The 19,745-nt window shown below is 36.0% G+C and overlaps 1 protein-coding gene across 13 annotated transcripts in view; it reads right to left on the reverse strand.

Moving 5' to 3' along the window:
• The window catches only part of ptprt (protein tyrosine phosphatase receptor type T), a 321,273-nt gene that overhangs the window by 58,117 nt on the left and 243,411 nt on the right, over window positions 1-19,745 (reverse strand). For 9 of the 13 annotated variants that reach the window (XM_048199084.1, XM_048199081.1, XM_048199078.1 and 6 more), the window contains 2 exons: window positions 5,532-5,683; window positions 1,836-1,913 (listed from right to left, as the gene is read on the reverse strand). In XM_048199084.1, coding sequence (XP_048055041.1) covers window positions 1,836-1,913; window positions 5,532-5,683 — 230 coding nt within the window. Of the gene's footprint in view, window positions 1-1,835; window positions 1,914-5,531; window positions 5,684-12,202; window positions 12,233-19,745 lie in introns of all 13 variants that reach the window. The other 4 variants (XM_048199083.1, XM_048199080.1, XM_048199073.1 and 1 more) reach the window with 2 other exon arrangements.

A 19,745-nucleotide genomic window follows, 5' to 3' on the forward strand; every position in this document is an offset into this window, starting at 1 on the left:
TAAAGGATTAGTTCACTTCAGAATGAAAATTTCCTGATAATTTACTCACCCCCATGTCATCCAAGATGTTAATGTCTTTCTTTCTTCAGCTGAAAAGAAATTAAGGTTTTAGAGGAATTTAAGATTTTTCTCCATATAGTGGACTTAACTGTGGGAACAACAGGTTGAAGGTCAAAACTGCAGTTTCAGTGCAGCTTCAAAGGCTCTACATGATCCCAGCTGAGGAATAAGGGTCTTATCTAACGAAACGATCAGTCATTTTCTAAAAAAAATAAAAAATTATACAATCCTGGATTGCCTATTCTTCTTTAGCATTGGCATTTGTGGACTAAAAGTGTACAGAGCGCCCTCCGGCTGCAAGTATGAATTGTAAACACAGTATCCAGCGTTCATAGTGATAACAATAAATATTGAATAAATATTACTCCTCTGTATAGAAAATTGACATAAACATGAGAATCCATCAATATTTCTCCAAATGTGCATGCTTTTAAGCTAAAAGCCTATATGAAATGCCATAGAGGTAACATAACTGTTCAGACACTTTGTATCATAGAAATGCATTATATTTTAATAATAGAATACCATTATTTGAAATTGTAATAATATTTCACAGTATTGCTGTTTTTTCTGAATGTTTGATTTACATTATGATGAGCTTGAGACATGATCAACAGGGTTTTTTCACAGCTTACTTGACTGAAAGAGCTCATTATTATGCAGGTCATTAGAGCTCTTCATCTGATTCTTTTGTCTTCTCAGGTGAGAATCATCCATTATTCATGATTATTCACGCCTCCACGCATACTGTGTTTCTTGACCAAAGATGTTTTAGAAAATGTAAATCTCTCTATTGTTTTATATGAAGGAGTAGGAATGATAATTTTTGCATAATTTTGAAGCAAAAACTCTAGTCTACAACCTCCAATACCCAGAAGTCTTGTGAACACAGATTTAATATATATTTTTTGGCTTTATTTCAGTGACTTAAGTTTTTTGTTTTTTCAATAACCACGCATAAACGTTATTCCTTCAAAAATACAAACATGTACATGCATGTTCCTCACATATTATTGTAGCCTAGTTTGTGCTGAATACAGTGTAATGACACTTTTGTCATTAATATGTTTATGAACAACTGAAAAAAGCACAAATGTCAGGGCATGTCAAAACTTCTCCAGGCCCCAAATCAGCCTCAGACCCTGGGGGTTAACCACAAATGCTCGTCTTGCACTTCTCTGCCATGCTCCACGCATTACATAATCACGTTGGAAAGGTCACGCGTGACGTAGGCGGAAGTACAGAGCAAATGTTTACAAAGCGAATGTGTAAAGAAGTCAAATGCCCTTTACAAAAAAAGGTAAAACAACTATGTTGGACGATTGTGAAGTTGGAGGAGAAAATGAGATGGAGTTTTTCGCCCTACCGCGGTACTTCCTCTTACATCACACCTGACCTTTCCAACATTATTACGTAATGTGTGGCGCATCGCAGAGCTAGTGTAAGACAGGCATTTGTGATTAAAAAGTATACAAATTTTTATTTAGAAAATGTTTCGCTAGATAAGACCCTTATTTCTCAGCTGGGATCGTGTAGAGCCCTTTGAAGCTGCACTGAAACGGACATTTAGCCCGTTGGTTGTCGCTGAAGTCCACTATATGGAGAAAAATCCTGGAATAATTTCCTCAAAAACCTTCATTTCTTTTCAACTGAAGAAAGAAAGACATAAACATCTTGAATGACATGGGGGTGAGTAAATTTATGAGAAAATTTGAATTCTGAAATGAACTAATCATTTAACCACATGGACCTAGTCAACACAGAACGCTACATACCTGAGTAGTAAGAGTTGAGGAGGGTTTTGCTCTGAAGGGCTTTACCCTGGATGGAGAAGGAGCATGGAGAAGAGGAGGCTGGGAAAGAGAGAGGAGAACACTTAGACAATGACTTTACATACACAGCAGAATACACAGTGTTTTAAAACACATGTTTCGATTAATAGCAGGGCCGCATTGTGACAGTATCAGTGACTTCAGAGTACTAGATTTTTAGGTCACTTTCTGCAAAGGAGACAGATATCTCACTAATAGACTGCATCATGCTATAGTCAGCAGGACCTTTAAATGTCAGACTATTTTGAACATATCCTAGATCAGTATGTAGTTTTCTGAATGATGTCTGATTTTTGAAGACTCGCATACAGAGGACTTGATGAAAGTCACAAAAACACACTCTGAGCATCACACACTCCAGTAAACTTCCTTTACTCTTTTCGGCTGATGGAGTCCATCCTTTTCGCTTTCCATTTTACTTTCCATTTTAATCGCCTATCACTCCAGATCTCCATTTACACAAATCCCCACGTCTCACATGTGTCGGCGCATACGCATTCACTCACATAAGGATCTCTACAGAAAATGCTTTCACAGCAAAAGCTCATGGGCCAGTGAGGTGAGATCGAGAGCGCCTGAATGAGAGAAGCGTGGAAGGTTAGAAGCAGGTGTCTCTGTGTTCATTTAAATGGTAATACAGCTAAAATGCTGAGTGTGTAGGCTGGGATCGCTATGATCTCTATCTCACACATCTTACGGCGAATCATCTTCAAAAAGCCCTGATATAAAAATATATATATATAATGTGTGATTGTAACTGTGGAGCCGGTGAGAGGAAGGTCTGGATATAAACGAGAAAAATGTCAGTTACAATATGAGATATAAAAGCCCACAAGAATTTGGTGCCCAGATTGGAAGACCCGTCATTCACAAAGTTCTATTCTCTACATCAAAGATTTTCCTCCCGAAATCAACGCAAAAAATGTGAAAAAAGCAGTCGATTCCACCTGGGCCTTGTCATGCACATAGAAACAAATATAAAACTCAACAAAAACACAGTAAAGCCAGCTGTGGACTAGTGGTTAGTACACATGGTCTGACATGTTGAGCAACCTATAACGTAAAAAAAAAGAAAAGAAAAAAAAAAGGAAACATTTGTACTAAAAGAGGTACTTTGATTAGTCTATATTTAATAACTTTTAGGATGTGCACTGCAAAAAACAAAAACAAAAAAACAAATCTAATAAAATTAAGCAAATAAATTAATAAATAATAATAATAATAATGTTTTCTTTTCCAGTAAAAATATTTAAACAGGAAATCTTAATTTATGATATATCCACTGAAAACAAGTTATAAGAGTAATTCAGGGGATCTGTGACCAAAACGTGTGTTTTAAATGCATGCTTGAAAGTTAAAAAATTCAATTTATTGTTTTAATTAAACCTTTTAAGTTTCAAACATTATTTTGTTGACTTCTGTTGACATAATAATGTTGATCCTTACATCAAATTAATATTGTCTGTTATTTAAACTCGAATTTCTGTGATAATTGGCTTTTCTTTTTCTTTTTTTAAATTAAGTTGTAGTAACATAATGAAATTGTCTTGATAACTTCGGAAATTAGGCAGTGGATTTCTAGTTCTAGTAGGACTGGATAAGTAGAATAAATGTTAAGTGTTAATTTATTTGTTTTTAGTGAAGGGAAAGACCTGTTTAATGCTGTTATGTTTGACATTTAAAAGAGTTTCTGTAATGCTGAAGTTTTTGTGGTTACCATTGTGCTGAAGAGTAGATACATGAAGGATTGACTCTATAAGCAATGACTGCTCTAATGCCAGTGACAAGTAATTTCTTACCTGTTCCGTAAATATACATGTTAAATAAGTTAGCATGTGCTAGCAGTTGATTTGTACTGGAATAGATAAGATTAACTGGTTCCAGTGCTACAACACAGGTAGTTGGAGCAACGATTTTTTGTTATTGTTTTTTGAGTAATCAACCTAATTTGTAGCAGAAACTTTGTGTTTATGCTACAAATTATTAAGTTCCTCTAATTCAATGTAGCTTGTTGGTTGAATATAACTTCACTCAAAGTTGTCATAACTCAAAAAAAAAACTGCTGCATCAATTTTTTTTTTTGTAGAGCCAACACATTATTTTGTAGTGTATGAATGAGTACATTTATCTTATTGTAAGAATATATTTGTCTGAAAAACAGGACAAAATATTGATTAAGAAAATGATTTTTACATATAAATATATTTAGTCAGAAAAAAAAAATCAATTGCAATTAGCAGTTCCAAAACTGAAATTACCTGCTGCAGCTTCAGCTACAGTTATAAGTTAAAGTGTATGATCTCTGGTAGTGTATCACTAGGCATTTGGCACTAATCTTTCTTTAAAAGAACTGCTTACAAACAGTGATGAGCTGGGCTGACTTCTAGATTGTTTTTGCTCCAACGCCACAGCTGAGATTCATGTCTGTAATAAAGAGCCCGCACTTGTGCAATAATAGTGACTCTCAGACCATTAGATAAACAACAGATAAAATAACAGTCTCCAATTACTCCGTGCCTGTAATGATCCGAAATAAACATACCAACAAAATGCATTTGCACATCAACTGACCAATGACATTCAAAAGAACTGAGAAACACTAAACATGCAGAACACATTGCCAATCAGTGTTGATTTTAAAGGAAATAAATGTGATCATTATGCATAATGACATTCTCTCTCTCTCTCTCTATGCATCTTGCTCTTACTCTCCGTTGCCTCCTCTTCTTCCTGCTCCATTCAAATTATTCTGTACACAAAGGCCACAGTGACATTTTGTGCAGAAAGCGACTCAGAAAGACCCATCCTAATTACAGCCCCTTCACAGCATGCCACAGCCCACTTAAAACTGAGAATGAAAGCAAGAGAAAGAAAGAACGCCTAGTCCAAATGCCACTTGCTATTCTTCTCCAGCGCCTCTTAAAGCAGCACGTCAATAGCGAAGTCTCTTGATATGTAGAGCGCTTCGGTCCATGCTGTTTAGCGACAAAATAGCTCTCTGTGGTTAGCCATGCTCAGATCTGACTGGCAGGTGTGAGACGGTGACGTCCCATCATTTGGTTTCCTGATGGACGCTTAGCACAGACAATCAAGGAGAATGGCGAGTTGAGTTAAAATGACAGATTGTTGACCCCTTCTGACACCTTTTAGAGCTTCCAGAGCTCATCACCATGATGGTGGGACGTGCAGGAGGTTTGTGTGATTGCAGTAATGAGTCCTGAGATTGGCGCACACACACACACACACACACACACACACAGAGGTGTAACACAAGATCGTGGTATTTGAGGAACGTGGCTATTTTATGACCTTTGGACTTTGACTTTTGAGATTAGTGGAAAAGAGCAAGAAGTTCTCTAAAGAGAAACAGTGTAAAATGTCGGACTGAACATGAAACTATTGCTGTATATTTCAACATACCTTCTGATGATCATTTGTGTTTATTTTCTACTATAACCAAGATGAAGAGGAAAAATGACATTTCAAATGACATTCATTCATTCATTTGTTTCTTCATTTGTTAATGCCAACTTTCCTCTCTATGTTGTTATCAGAGCACAGGTACATTTGAAATAAACAGGTTACATGAACAAACAGGGCAGCACAATAATGTCACAGCACAATATTTGCTGAACTCACAGAATCCGTTGAGGTCCTGGTTGCTGGTGGAGAACGGATCGTCCTTGTGTAACGTGCTGACTTTTCCTGTGCTTTTATCCGCTGTGCCTACGGGTCCCATCTCTCTCTGCGTACTGCTGCTGGCTGTCTCCTTCTGTTTTTTAGCTAGTTTCCTTCAAATTCATCCACAACAGGACAAGTTTATACACATGATCAAAAGGAGAACTTCAGTGTGTCGTTGCAATGCTTTTGGCTAAAGCAAACTGTTTCACTGTTTTCCAAGCATGCTTACTGTAAATGTGTGAAAGTAGTGACTTTTTTTTTTTTTTTTTGGACAAATGTAGGTTATTAAAATCAGTTATGAACTTAGTTAATGCCAGACGTGTCAGTTTTAGGTTAGACATATATGCACAGCAACATAAGAGTGCTAAACCAAAGCACTGCCAAAACACTGCTGAAATATTGACATACAAGATATACAAGACAAACACACACTGACAAGCACTGGGCACATAGACGAAAAGAAGTGAGAATGGCTTATGCCTATTCAAATGGCATTGACTGCAAGATTTCTGTAATATAATATAAAAAAAATTCTGCAGTGATATTTGCCAGTAAGAGATAGAGAGAGGGAAAAAAACAAATCAAACCTCAATTCAAAAGAGAGAAAACTCAAAACCTTGCCATGCAGAACAAAGCCAATTGGACACTACAGGTCTATTGATCAGGAAAAACTTGTACATAAACACAATACATTAATATACTTTACAACAGTTGCAAGATGCTTTCTCTTAAAGGGTCATTATAGAACTGTTGCAATACATACAGGTGCTGGTCATATAATTAGAATATCATCAAAAAGTTGATTTATTTCACTAATTCCATTCAAAAAGTGAAACTTGTATATTATATTCATTCATTACACACAGACTGATATATTTCAAATGTTTATTTCTTTTAATTTTGATGATTATAACTGACAACTAAGGAAAATCCCAAATTCAGTATCTCAGAAAATTAGAAAATTACTTAAAGGATTAGTCCACTTTTAAATACACTTTTCCTGATAAATTTACTCACCCCCATGTCATCCAAGATGTTCATGTCTTTCTTTTGTCAGTCGAAAAAACGACTTTACGGAAGTTACGGAAAAAAACGAAACTGGCGCCGCGTTCGTTCCGTAAGTAGAATAGGGAAGGCGTAGAACATTCAGCGTAAGCGTTATGAAGAATGCGGAAGTGGAAAGTACGTTCAAGGCGATATTTTGTTTATAAAGCATAAACGGTTGTATTTTTTTCGAAAATGACCGATCGATTTACTAGATAAGACCCTTATTACTCATCTGGTATCGTTTAAAGCCCTTGAAGCTGCACTGAAACTATAATTTTGACCTTCAATCTGTTGGTAGCCATTGAAATCCACTGTAAGGAGAAAAATCCTGGAATGTTTTCCTCAAAAACCTTCATTTCTTTTCGACTGATGAAAGAAAGACATGAACATCTTGGATGACATGGGGGCGAGTAAATTTATCAGGAAAAGTGTATTTAAAAGTGGACTAATCCTTTAAGACCAATACAAAGAAAGGATTTTTAGAAATCTTGGCAAACTGAAAAGTATGAACATGAAAAGTATGAGCATGTACAGCACTCAATACTTAGTTGGGGCTCCTTTTGCCTGAATTACTGCAGCAATGCGGCATGGCATGGAGTCGATCAGTCTGTGGAACTGCTCAGGTGTTATGAGAGCCCAGGTTGCTCTGATAGTGGCCTTCAGCTCTTCTGCATTGTTGGGTCTGGCATATCGCATCTTCCTCTTCACAATACCCCATAGATTTTCTATGGGGTTAAGGTCAGGCAAGTTTGCTGGCCAATTAAGAACAGGGATACCATGGTACTGGTAGCTTTGGCACTGTGTGCAGGTACCAAGTCCTGTTGGAAAATGAAATCTGCATCTCAATAAAGTTGGTCAGCAGCATGACGTGCCCTAAAACTTCCTAGTATACGGCTGCGTTGACCATGGACCTCAGAAAACACAGTTGACCAACACCAGCAGATGACATGGCAGCCCAAACCATCACTGACTGTGGAAACTTTACACTGGACCTCAAGCAACATGGATTGTGTGCCTCTCCTCTCTTCCTCCAGACTCTGGGACCCTGATTTCCAAAGGAAATGCAAAATTTACTTCCATCAGAGAACATAACTTTGGACCACTCAGCAGCAGTCCAGTCATTTTTGTCTTTAGACGCTTCTGACGCTGTTTGTTGTTCAAGAGTGGCTTGACACAAGGAATGCGACAGCTGAAACCCATGTCTTGCATACGTCTGTGCGTAGTGGTTCTTGAAGCACTGACTCCAGCTGCAGTCCACTCTTTGTGAATCTCCCCCACATTTTTGAATGGGTTTTGTTTCACAATCCTCTCCAGGGTGTGGTTATCCCGATTTCTTGTACACTTTTTTCTACCACATCTTTTCCTTCCCTTCGCCTCTCTATTAATGTGCTTGGACACAGAGCTCTGTGAACAGCCAGCCCTTTTTGCAATGACCTTTTGTGTCTTGCCCTCCTTGTGCAAGGTGTCAATGGTTGTCTTTTGGTCAACTGTCAAGTCAGCAGTCTTCCCCATGATTGTGTAGCCTACAGAACTAGACTGAGAGACCATTTAAAGGCCTTTGCAGGTGTTTTTAGTTAATTAGCTGATTAGAGTGTGGCACCAGGTGTCTTCAATATTGAACCTTTTCACAATATTCTAATTTTCTGAGATTCTGAATTTGAGATTGTCCTTAGTTGTCAGTTATAATCATCAAAATTAAAAGAAATAAACATTTGAAATATATCAGTCTGTGTGTAATGAATGAATATAATATACAGGTTTCACTTTTTGAATGGAATTAGTGAAATAAATCAACTTTTTGATGATATTCTAATTATATGACCAGCACCTGTGTGTATATATATATATATATATATATATATATATATATATATATATATATATATGGCCACTGACACACTGGATAATAGATGCAATATTTAATTACCTACAGATTGTACTGCTCCTTGGAAGCATTGTATCCTGATTAAAACTGTGGCATGTTGGAACTGACCTAGCTGTTAATACTCCCATTAAGAGACACATTAAGCTCTATTGTTCAAATCTGGTTTGCGACATCTTATCTGATCTTATCCCACCTCTTCACCTGCAATTCCTTGCTTTATTATCTATATAAAAATATAACTAAAATAAAATAATATAACTAAAATAAAATAGAAATAATCTATAGCAGTTTTTATAGAGGCAGCAGACTTCTGCTAGTCTTTGATTTTTGATTTGTCTGGCAGTTCATAAGCTAGAGTCTCCCCACACGTTAGTACACAAAACTTCAAGGAAGATATTAGTGTCAGCGATGGATTGGAGTCATCCAATAAAATGACTCTTTGATTCTCTAGGTCCCACAGAACACCATTTGACCTCAATATGTGCTCCCTTCTCTTACGGGGCCGCGCTGATAATAACTCTTTGTTTTGTTATTTTCTCTGCTGGGAATTTAAAAAAAAATCAAATAAAGTTTCAGCTTCCAGAGAAACCAGGCCAACCTTTTAAATTGGGGCCATTTTACCTAGGCTGGAAAATAAATTCAGTAACATTGGTTTTTAGTGACTGAGGATCAAAAGAGGACAAAAACTGTTCAGAAGCAGGTCTCAGCATCAAGAAGCAATAAGAGAAGGGTCACGACTTTCCAATTAAGCAGCCAAGCATCAATGTGATGGCTATAATGCTGAGATTTCACTGTATAAACTGCAACACGCAAACTCTACACCAGTGTGCTCCCTACCTAGACAGCACTTTCACATAAAAGCATCAACAAGCCATCAGCTCGTCGCACAACGTGTGCTGAAGGTCACAGCCATAAAAAAATTAAACTCACTGAATACTGCAGTAATGGGTCTCATTTCAAGTGCCACAGAATCTGGACATATTGTAAGTGGCATAAACTATAGATAATCCTTATTTAATGAATGTCAGAGCAGCACTTCATTAAAAGTGAAGGCTATACTATAGTTAGGGCACCATACACACTTAGGTCTTTATAGCACCAACTTTGTTAATGGCATATTGTAAAGAGAGAGAGAGAGAGAGGTGGGGAATAAGAGAGGCAGAGCTGTAAAACAGAGATATGGTATATGAAAAATTTGTATCACAATTTTAGTGACCAAAATAATCACGGTTATAAGTTTATATCGAAAACCAACAAACAACAAATAAAATTAGGAGCACTATGCAATTTTTGGTTTTCATAAACATTCAAATAATAACATTAACAATGACTGACGCACTTTAAATGAACAAAAAATATTGGTTGGGTGGCTGATGACATAAAATATTATACTAACATGAACATACTACATGTTTAAATAAAGTTTTATGAAATTATAAACCTCACATTTCAGCCTTTAAACCATTTTTAAGAAAAGGTATGAATCAAAATGATTAATGATTATTTGTATTTTGCTCCATGAATAATTCTAGATAGCTTATTATTCGAAGTGTTTTGATTTTTAGAATGCACACTGGTTGAAATTTACAACAGTGCATAAAAAATTCAGTACGATTTTTGCACTGGCCTGAAAAAAAATGGCAGACAGACTGAATGAAAATATAAATCCACTCTTTGACAGCAGGTGACGCTTATGGAACAGTGGAAATAGAGCCGTTTTCCTGTACACAAAGTAGGGCTGTAATCAAATACGGATTTAATGATAATTAAAGTATGAAACTGTAATACTAACCGTTGAGAACTTTGGTAACACTTTTTTTAAGGTAACGTAGTTACACATTACTACATGTACTTACTATAGTAATAAGTAGTACATTGCATAGTAAATTATGCATAATTATAAGTAACTAACCCTCTATATTAAGTACATGTAGTTAATTAATATTACTCAGTACTTATTTGAGTAATTACAATGTAACTACGTCACCTTAAAATAAAGTGTAACCAGAATTTTATCATGGTTTATCTTCAAACCGGTAACCGTTTCATCTCTACTTTTTTCAGGGTAAATTTTTTCTCATCATTCATGCTTGAAATTCACCAAATGTTCATTGATCAAGAATGCACACTTGGTTGAGCTAAAACTAGAATGGTGGAAAACATATGCATTTGTGACATGAGAACATGCAAAAACAAGCTAGCCAGGAAGTGCATGTCAAAGCAGTATTAGTAAGCATGCAGAACATGTCAAAATAACCTTTACACTATCCCCTATTTTTCAGGTGCATGCACGCACAAGGTTGCAGTAGGTTAACTTGTAGGGCAAGGCATTAGCAAGGACAAGGTCATGGGTTTGGTTCCCAGGGAACACAGTGTTAAAATTATATTGGCTTTGTTGAATGTCACTTTGCATGAAAGCAAATGTGTAAATGCATGCACACACAAACTGAAACATGCTGATAAATCAGGAATTAACATTAACAGCATGATGTATTATTAGTGCTATGCTGTACCAGCCTAAAATCATAGTACATTGAAAATAGTAAGCTATAAAGTATAAAAGCGGACAATGGTATCAGTTTTATAACAGTACATGCTTACAGTAATACGTAATATCTTAGTACATACTTAAAAGTATGTACTTTTATATGCAAAAGTATGAGATTACATATTGTAAGTTTTTATCAAAGCTTTTACAATGTGCGAGATCTTTGCTAATGGTTAACTCGGTTTGTGAATGGGCAAGGGCGAAAGTGGATCGCTGATTGCAATACTAAATCCGAATGTGATGACCTCAACGTGCAAGCTGAAAACATCACTTAATTATGCCCATAACATAACCCCATCGAAACCGAGAAGGACTCGCTCTCCAGATTTGGGGAATATATTGGCGTCACGGCTAGCTTTAGCCTGTAGCTGTCTGTCTATGCCCTTCAGATGATATCCTTTTGAAAGAGCTCCTCCTGGCTGTGTTCCCACTTTCATCTATATTTCAGGAGCGGAGAGAGAGCAGTGAGAATGCACATAGTAGTCCTGTGACTGTGAATCTGAGCTTTTAAATCCTTTAACGCGTGAGGTAAACATCCTGCAGCTAGGCTCTGTTGCACACAGTGCAAATTAAACAATCCCGCACAGTAAAATGCTGAGGCAGGCATAACAGTCGAGGTAATAGTAAATAGTTTAAGTGTAACGGAAAAGTAATAAAAAGTAGAGGTGGAGTCTGCAGACCAAAGGGAATAAGATAACAGTGGAGCCACATCAATTTATGTGCACATGAGGGCAATTTATAACTGTAGGCCTGCTAATATTTCAATGCGAACTGGAAAACTGTAGGTATATAGCACATAAAATTACTTTGTTTGTCGGAACATGGAAGAATAGCGAAGTTAAAACATTGCACAAGCAAAGTGTGATAAGGTATAAAACTGACTCAACAGTTTACTCCACAATAAAGTTTTCTTCATTTCCAAAAGCTTTGTTCGCCATGGCAAAGTCAAGAGACTTTTGGTCCTAAGATTAATTGTCACTTAACTCTAACTTGATTTTCATTTAATTCTTTTATTCTCTCACCTTTTTCTTTTAATGAACTAAGAAAGTTTTAAAATACTTCTCAGAAAGTGGTAAAGGAACTTATTAGGAAAGCATAAATTTAAGACAGGGATTGCTGAATAGATGTTCTGTATTTAATGCTACTTACAGGTAATAAGAGTAGGAATACGCATTTCTTCTGGAGCAGCAAGATGAGCACAAAACAAAATAAAATAAAATAAAATAAAAATAATGAATATGTAAAATAAGTCAAATAAAATATAAAAAATAAACAATATGAAAATGAAACAATTGTCAAATAAAACATAATAACATAAAATATGAAAGGATTAGTGAAAATATCACAAAAAATAAAATAAAATATCAATATAATATGTAAAATAAATATAAAAATTATATATATAAACAAATATAATAAAATAAAATAAAAGAAAAAGAAAATTAAAACATTATCAGTTAAAACATAATAAAATTAAAATATGAAAGTATCAGTGAAAAAAAAAAAATCACAAAATAATAAAATAAAAACAAAACAAAGAAAAAAAAAAAAAGACAAACACATTGATTAGTGACCAGTATTGTAAATAAAGAGATATTTAATGCTAAAACTAGCAAAAACTTGCTACTGTTTCATGTGCTAATGACTACGTAATGTTTAATTAAACAAAAGAGCGCCACACATCATTTCAGGTAAATTTATGTTGCTTTGCATCAGTGATAGTTAGTAATAGTAAAATGACCATTAAGCAATAAATGAAAATGTATGAAACTGCACATCTGGCTCCCCTTCAAGTGAAAAAAAAAAAATGTGTGAACAGGAACAAAGAGAAGGAAGTGTGTTTGTATACTGTATACATATAGGGTTCTAAAGGCACACCTCAACAAAAATGTGCTTTTCACTACTCCCATAGTGTATGACTGCAGAAAATATACACATTTGTATTGAATATTGATGGAGCAACAGGTTTTGTGTGAAAATAAATGGTTTGTTTTGTTTAAAAACTTGTATGAAGTGAATGAGGTGGCAAGCTGGGCCTTTTACCCCACACACAGGTAAAAGGCTCACCAGCATGGGCCAAAAAGCACAAAGTATTGATACAAATACTTTAGCTAAAGTAAGATGGTTTGAATAATATTAATATAAAAGTATTAAATATTAATAATAATAGTTAATACTTGTTCAAAACAAATTTGTACTATTTTCTGTTTATTTTTGTTCAATAAACACTGTCATTACAATATGTTGATTTTAAAAACAGATACAATTATTTTAAAAAGTAAAGCTTCTTAAAGCATTAAATGAGATCAAATAAAGTGATCAAATTATATAGCTTTACAGTAATAACAATAATTATGATATTTTATTCTCTGATATAATATGATGGTTTCATTATAAATATGGTGGTTATCTCTAAGGTGGACTCCCAACTTAATACAGTATATGATATTTATCATCTGAATCTAACCATGTCATGTCAACAAATGGAATAGTCAGCCAGCCGGTTATTATGATATTAATTATTGTGCCTTTCGCCGCAACGGCAGGTGAGCTTTTTACCCCAAATACCACACTTTTACATATTCTTCCATCATTGAAAAACTGTTGCTTTAATTACCTTGAACAAAAATAACATTAACAAAACCTTTGATTCAAAATAGTCAATTTTATTGATTCTCATTTGCTACATAAATCTACAACACTTTTAAAAACATTAAATATTAGATCAAATTAGCGCAGAATCAACTTTGCGTTGCTGTCCGTGATCACGTCAAGGATCAGACAAATTTCCACATGCACAGTCAAAAGTGGTTGTTAAAAGTGCCGAGGTGAATTTTTGTGCCATCTAGTGTTTTAAAGGTGTGCCTTTAAATGCACCTTTTACCCCAGTGTGCCTTTAGCCTCATTTTACCCTACTGGTGGGAGTGTGTTTGGACAGCTAAAGGGGTGGACAGGAATGGTGGGTGATTCACAGACATACTGTTGCTCTGTTTTCTGTTACAAGTTTAACAGAGACAGAAAGAAAAAGGAGGAGGACAAGAGACACCAAAAGCAGTTGGCGAACACATCGCGTTTTTACTACTCCAAAATGAGGCCTTGTCATCAACGTTTCTTAGTGCTGACGTCTCTGTGGACCGGTTCTTTCCAGGTAAAGACAGGAGGAGATGACATGCGGCACGCTAGGACAGCAATAGCAGCCTGATACGATAATAAAGACCAGATGGTGTGTGTTAATGGCGATTCGATTAACTGTAACATTGGTGATGACATGCAAGTGAAGTTGTCAATTAGTGACTTTGTGGCTGTCTGCTTCCTGACTGCACTCACTGCTTTTATCCTTCTCCTGAAACGAATCTTCCAGATATTTTTTATTTTTTTTTTACAAATCACAAATAACCTTCAGATTTGTCACTTCACGCAAATCTTTATGCTAAAACAAACCCATTAAATGAATCGTGTATTAGCCTCTGCGTTATTAGCATGTTTTCACGCTAACAATTGACTAACAACCTTTAAATTTAGACACTTTGCTCATTTTTTTTTTTAATAATAGGAATAAATAGTTTATTTTTTCACACTAATATTATAAAAATATCCTTCGCAATCTGACATTTACTGTTGCACAAAACAAACCTATCAAAGTAATGATGTTTCAGCCTGAGTTATCGCATTTACTGCGAACAATATGCAAATGTCTTTCAAAAGTTCCCACCATGTATAAAGCTTCATGATGATATGAACAAGCTTAAGAAATCATATACTAGCCCAAGTTATTATCCTGTATTTCACACTAACGATTTGCAAATAATCTTCAAAACCTGCCACTTAGCACAAACCTTTACAAAAATACATACATATAATCATGCATCAGCCTGTCAGAGTTACTCTTTGGCACACAGAGCTGCATTAAGTCACACACACACTAAATTCCCGCCTGTACGCTTCCTGTATCATAAAAGCAAGCTATAGCACCCAAACTGCTCGCTTTATCGCTAAAGCAGCACCAAAGTAAATATATTTAATGACCCTGTGACTTCTCTGTAGGCAATAAAAACACAGTTTGGATATGGGCCGTTATGGCAAATGTGTTTTGCGGCAGGCTGACGGTGCTAAAACAGATGCAAACGGTCGATGCGTTCGGCGGCATGCATATGCAGCGGGGGCATCCATCTTTGGCCATTTCATCTCAATGGCCCTTTAAAATGGCCTGCTGACATTGTTCTGATGATATTAATAAAAGAGAGCGAAGTGAAGAGCACCACGGCGGGCGAAGGTGGCCATAAATATTAATAGAGTAGAACTGCGAGGAGCTCGCAGCATAAGTGGCCTCTTTATTATTTTTTGGGCTCTCCCATGATTTATCATCATTTCTGGTGTGAGGAGAAAGTGTGATACACACGCCTGTATTGTGACTTCACATGGGAAAGGGAGGGAAAACAAGAAATGTTTGTTAACTTGACAAAGGTTGGTTTGTTTAATAAACTGCCAAAGATTTTGTACAACTTTATTTCAGCTAATGACTGTAAAAAAGACGCTGTGGTTTATTAGATCATAAAATTGTTCATTCGTCCATTCAGGCTTGAAAGCATACGCACAGTCGGCTGACAAGCATGAGGAAGTGAGCACACATGGATAGACGCACACACCTACTCTATTGAAAGTCTGTCTGTCTGTCTGTCTGTCTAGATAGATAGAGTACCAAAATATGACGTCCTCAAAAGTAAAAATGTATATATCAGAAGTATTATAATATTATTTTTATTTATATAATGATATCAGATGGCAATACCCTGGTACTTTGCTATACACCACAATACTGAATGATTATCATGTTCAAATGTTATGGAATTTACATGGTGTAGACCAGGGGCATTTCCTCCAAGGAGGCAAGGGAGGTAGTGTCTCCTTAAAAAAAACTGGATGAGAAAATAATTGATATTACTAAAATATCACAACACAAATATAAAAAAAATGACATAAAAAGGTGTTAATGTCATTCATTTTATAAAGTAACACTGTCCAACAGCAACACCCGCAGGTGAAGTTAGCAGCGGGAGGCATGCCTCCTCTCCCCTCATTGACTTATAACAGCCCCCCCAAAGAGTGCGGTGGGTTAAGTGAGGGGGTAATTGAGAATGAATGGGGGAAAGTCATGTCAGAGGAGGCAATACCTCCATTGCGCTATGATTGGATATGATTGGTTCATGCGATAAATCCTGCCTCTTGTTTTTGTGCGCGTTCTGCGTTCGCGAAACGGCCTGAATGAAGACTGGCGCCATTGTACTGTGGATGCTGCACACTGGTGGTGGATGAGGAGAGACCCCTGATATGATTGTAAAGTGCTTTGGGTGTACAGTAGTATATATGAAAGCGCTATATAAAAACGCACCATTCATTCATTCATCCATTCATCCATTCATTCATTCATTCATTCATTCATTCATTCATTCCTCATTTTAAAACACCACCGCACACCACTGGTGTAGACCATGTGCTATACTACCATACACCAACTACCATATATATATACCATATATATACCATATAGTATATATATCTATATATATACTATATATATATATATATATAGTCCTGATCCGATACTTGTATTTTCCTAGTGCTTGGTGCACACTTTAAGCACATTAAATTTAAAATTGGATTTAATATAGGCTGTACAGGGCTGTGCAGAGAGTTTGTCAGGGGCTCAAATGTAAAAAAGAGGCATCTATCACTACAAAGTAATTCCAATATAACAATTAGGCTACTATAGTAATTATATATGGTAGACATTGTAAACAGACTGTGCGGTCACAATTATGAATATGGCACTACTGATATAAACCTTCTTGTATTTTATATGTACAATAAGCAGAATAACTGCAAAAAAAAAAAAAAAAAAGTGGAGATAAGGATTAGAAAGCATGAAGCTCACGGTGTCAGAATGGCAGTCTGTCAGTCAATCCAAAGCAAAACAGTCTGACGGTAAATGAAACTAAACATAAAAATATGGTGTTTTATGCTATCACATTGCCCTCCTGTAGCAATCATCTATTATTTATGTCAAATTGCTTTATGTCTGGGCCTGCCATTGATCGAAACCACAGATGTGCAAGAGCGTGTGTTGAGTGCAGGGCCTCACCGAAATCTGTGTGTGTGTGTGTGTGTGTGTGTGTGTGTGTGTGTGTGTGTGTGTGTGGGTGGGTGGGTGGGTGTTTAATGGTCTGGAACTGAGTGGTGTCCGAACGAACTCTGTCCAAGATCGACTCCCTCATCGCTCCATCATAATGCTGACCAAGGTAGAAATAGACCAACACCTTGTGAAATAGCTGTGCTGCCTATGCATATGATTACACACTGAATCATCACATCCATCTTTTTTTCAGCAGGGCCAATCATAAGCCACTATATTTCACATATAATATATCTGCACCTCAAGAGAACTCTTAGCAATGAAGCACCGATCTGGAATCAGATAATGCCTCTTATGCACTTCTCGCTTCATGCTAAAAAGCAAAACGGATCCAAAACCAGGAAATCTGATTGAAGGTATATTTAAAGGGGTCATGTCATAAAAAGTCCAATCTTCCTCAATATTTCGGAATAATAGGGTTCTGCACAAATGAAGGATCCAAACGTTAGGAAAGTTTATTTTTAACAAGGTGTTTAAGCGTTCAGGCGGAACAAGAGCAGATCATTTCAGCGTGGATTGTTCTATGAATCTGTCACAAAGAGCCTGCAAAGACGATGATACTGAAAGATGGGGCAGAGCCAATTATTCTACCTGACAGTAAGCACTGATAATTATTTCACCTGCGAAGTGGTTAGCCAATAAAAACAGAGAATACGTCACTGTCTTTGCAGATTCTTTGTACTGTAGAAATAAATAATTGTGGAAAAAAACTTTTACTTTAACTTGCAAGAAAACATGACTAAAGTACTGTACGGAGCCTCTGAAGTGAAATTTACAGAAAAAGCCCTGAAACTTTTGTTTGTGCAAAAGGAAGTTTTGGTAATACTTTACTTAAAGCCTTTATGTACATTATAATGCATTGTAAAGGTATTCATAATGCATTATAACTGTTGCAACCAAAGTTAAAATGCATTATAATATTTCTAGATTCCTTGTTACATCTGAAATTGGTTGTCTGTCATGTGTTGTAATCCATTATACTTTCTAAAGGCATAACATAAGTATTATAATGTATTATGACTGTGGTTTCAATTATTCATGAGACCATAAAATGCATTACAAGACATATTGCATTAGAAATACTTTTATAATGCATTATAGTGCTACCAAATTTTTGTTTGTGTATGTGCAGATTCAAACATTTTAGATATTAGATTTATACGAAGTGCACATTTTAATATTATTATTATTATTATTATTTGATTTGATTTTTTTTTTTTTTTTTTTTTTTTTTCAGGAAAATAGCATTTCAGAGCCTTGAATCAAAAGAAAGAAATTGCTAATAAAAGGGGCTGATGCATGGCAGCTTATGGAATATTGCTATAAATATTTCAGTGCTGTTATATTTAAGGATTTCAAAGAGACCTTATTTTTAATATTGATTTATGGTGCTACAACATTCTATTTAACAGGCTGAAAAGAAAACCCACAACGCATCGGTTTCCAAGAGCCACTTTAAACCCTATACGATTCCAACAAGAAAATGTACCATAAACCATAAATCGTTTACCTGGTACTGTTGCCCTCTGTAATCCAAGCCAAACGACCCTAAGCACTGCCATTATAATGTCTTCTCAGTAATGTTGCAGTTGTGTGGATTTTGTAAGATTACAGAAAAGACCTGGCAACCTCGAAGCTTTAAGCCAAATCCTCTATACAGTTGGCTGTGTAGGTGGCTTGGCGTGGGAGTAATCATCCTTTGCCTTCATGAACATAACATATTAGCTTAACGGCGTAGTGCGGCACACGAGGCAGGGTTGTGACAGTATTAAAGAGGAATAATTACCAGCTAGCCCGGATTGTTGTATAAAGTGTGGTTTGAAGCCACTCTCTGAGCGAACAAGAGCAAATGAAGTGCCCTTTTCACTGTAATTGTTGCACCATGGGACATATGCTAATGCTATTTATGAGAAGGTGATCTAACAGGCAACAGGATTCGCTAGAGAAATTAAACTTATTTTAATATGGTAATGTAGTGACATTTGAACTGCCCTTAAATTTCCCAGCACAAATCACTGCAGATTTCTCTAACATTTAACAGCGACAATGCACAACAACAAGCAATTAAAATAAGAGTGAGAATGCAGAAAAAAGCACATTAAACACAGGCCACACTGATAGCAAGCAAAAGCGTAATACTTTCACAATTAACACCAACAACCACCATTGCTCTGCTCCGAAACCTAGTGCCTACTGCCTACGGAGTCATCATTTTAAGGATGCTCAACAGATGCTGCCTCATAAGACTCCTTATTTTTAACGAGTCGTTGATGTGTCCTTCACCTCAAGTATACATTCAATGCAATCCCAAAATGCATCATGAGCTCATTTAAAAAATAAAATGGCAACGAAATTGACAATGTTTTCAGTATTGAATAAAGTATATTAGCTATTGTAGGTTATTTAGATTATCGCATGGTAAATTCTTTTGAAATAAACATTCTGTACGACGCATGGAGTTATTGCGTGCGTACAACGTTCCAAATCAATCATCTGTTTTGG

The sequence above is a fragment of the Megalobrama amblycephala genome, linkage group LG8 (genome assembly GCF_018812025.1).
Source record: "Megalobrama amblycephala isolate DHTTF-2021 linkage group LG8, ASM1881202v1, whole genome shotgun sequence".
Taxonomy (NCBI): Eukaryota; Metazoa; Chordata; class Actinopteri; order Cypriniformes; family Xenocyprididae; genus Megalobrama; species Megalobrama amblycephala.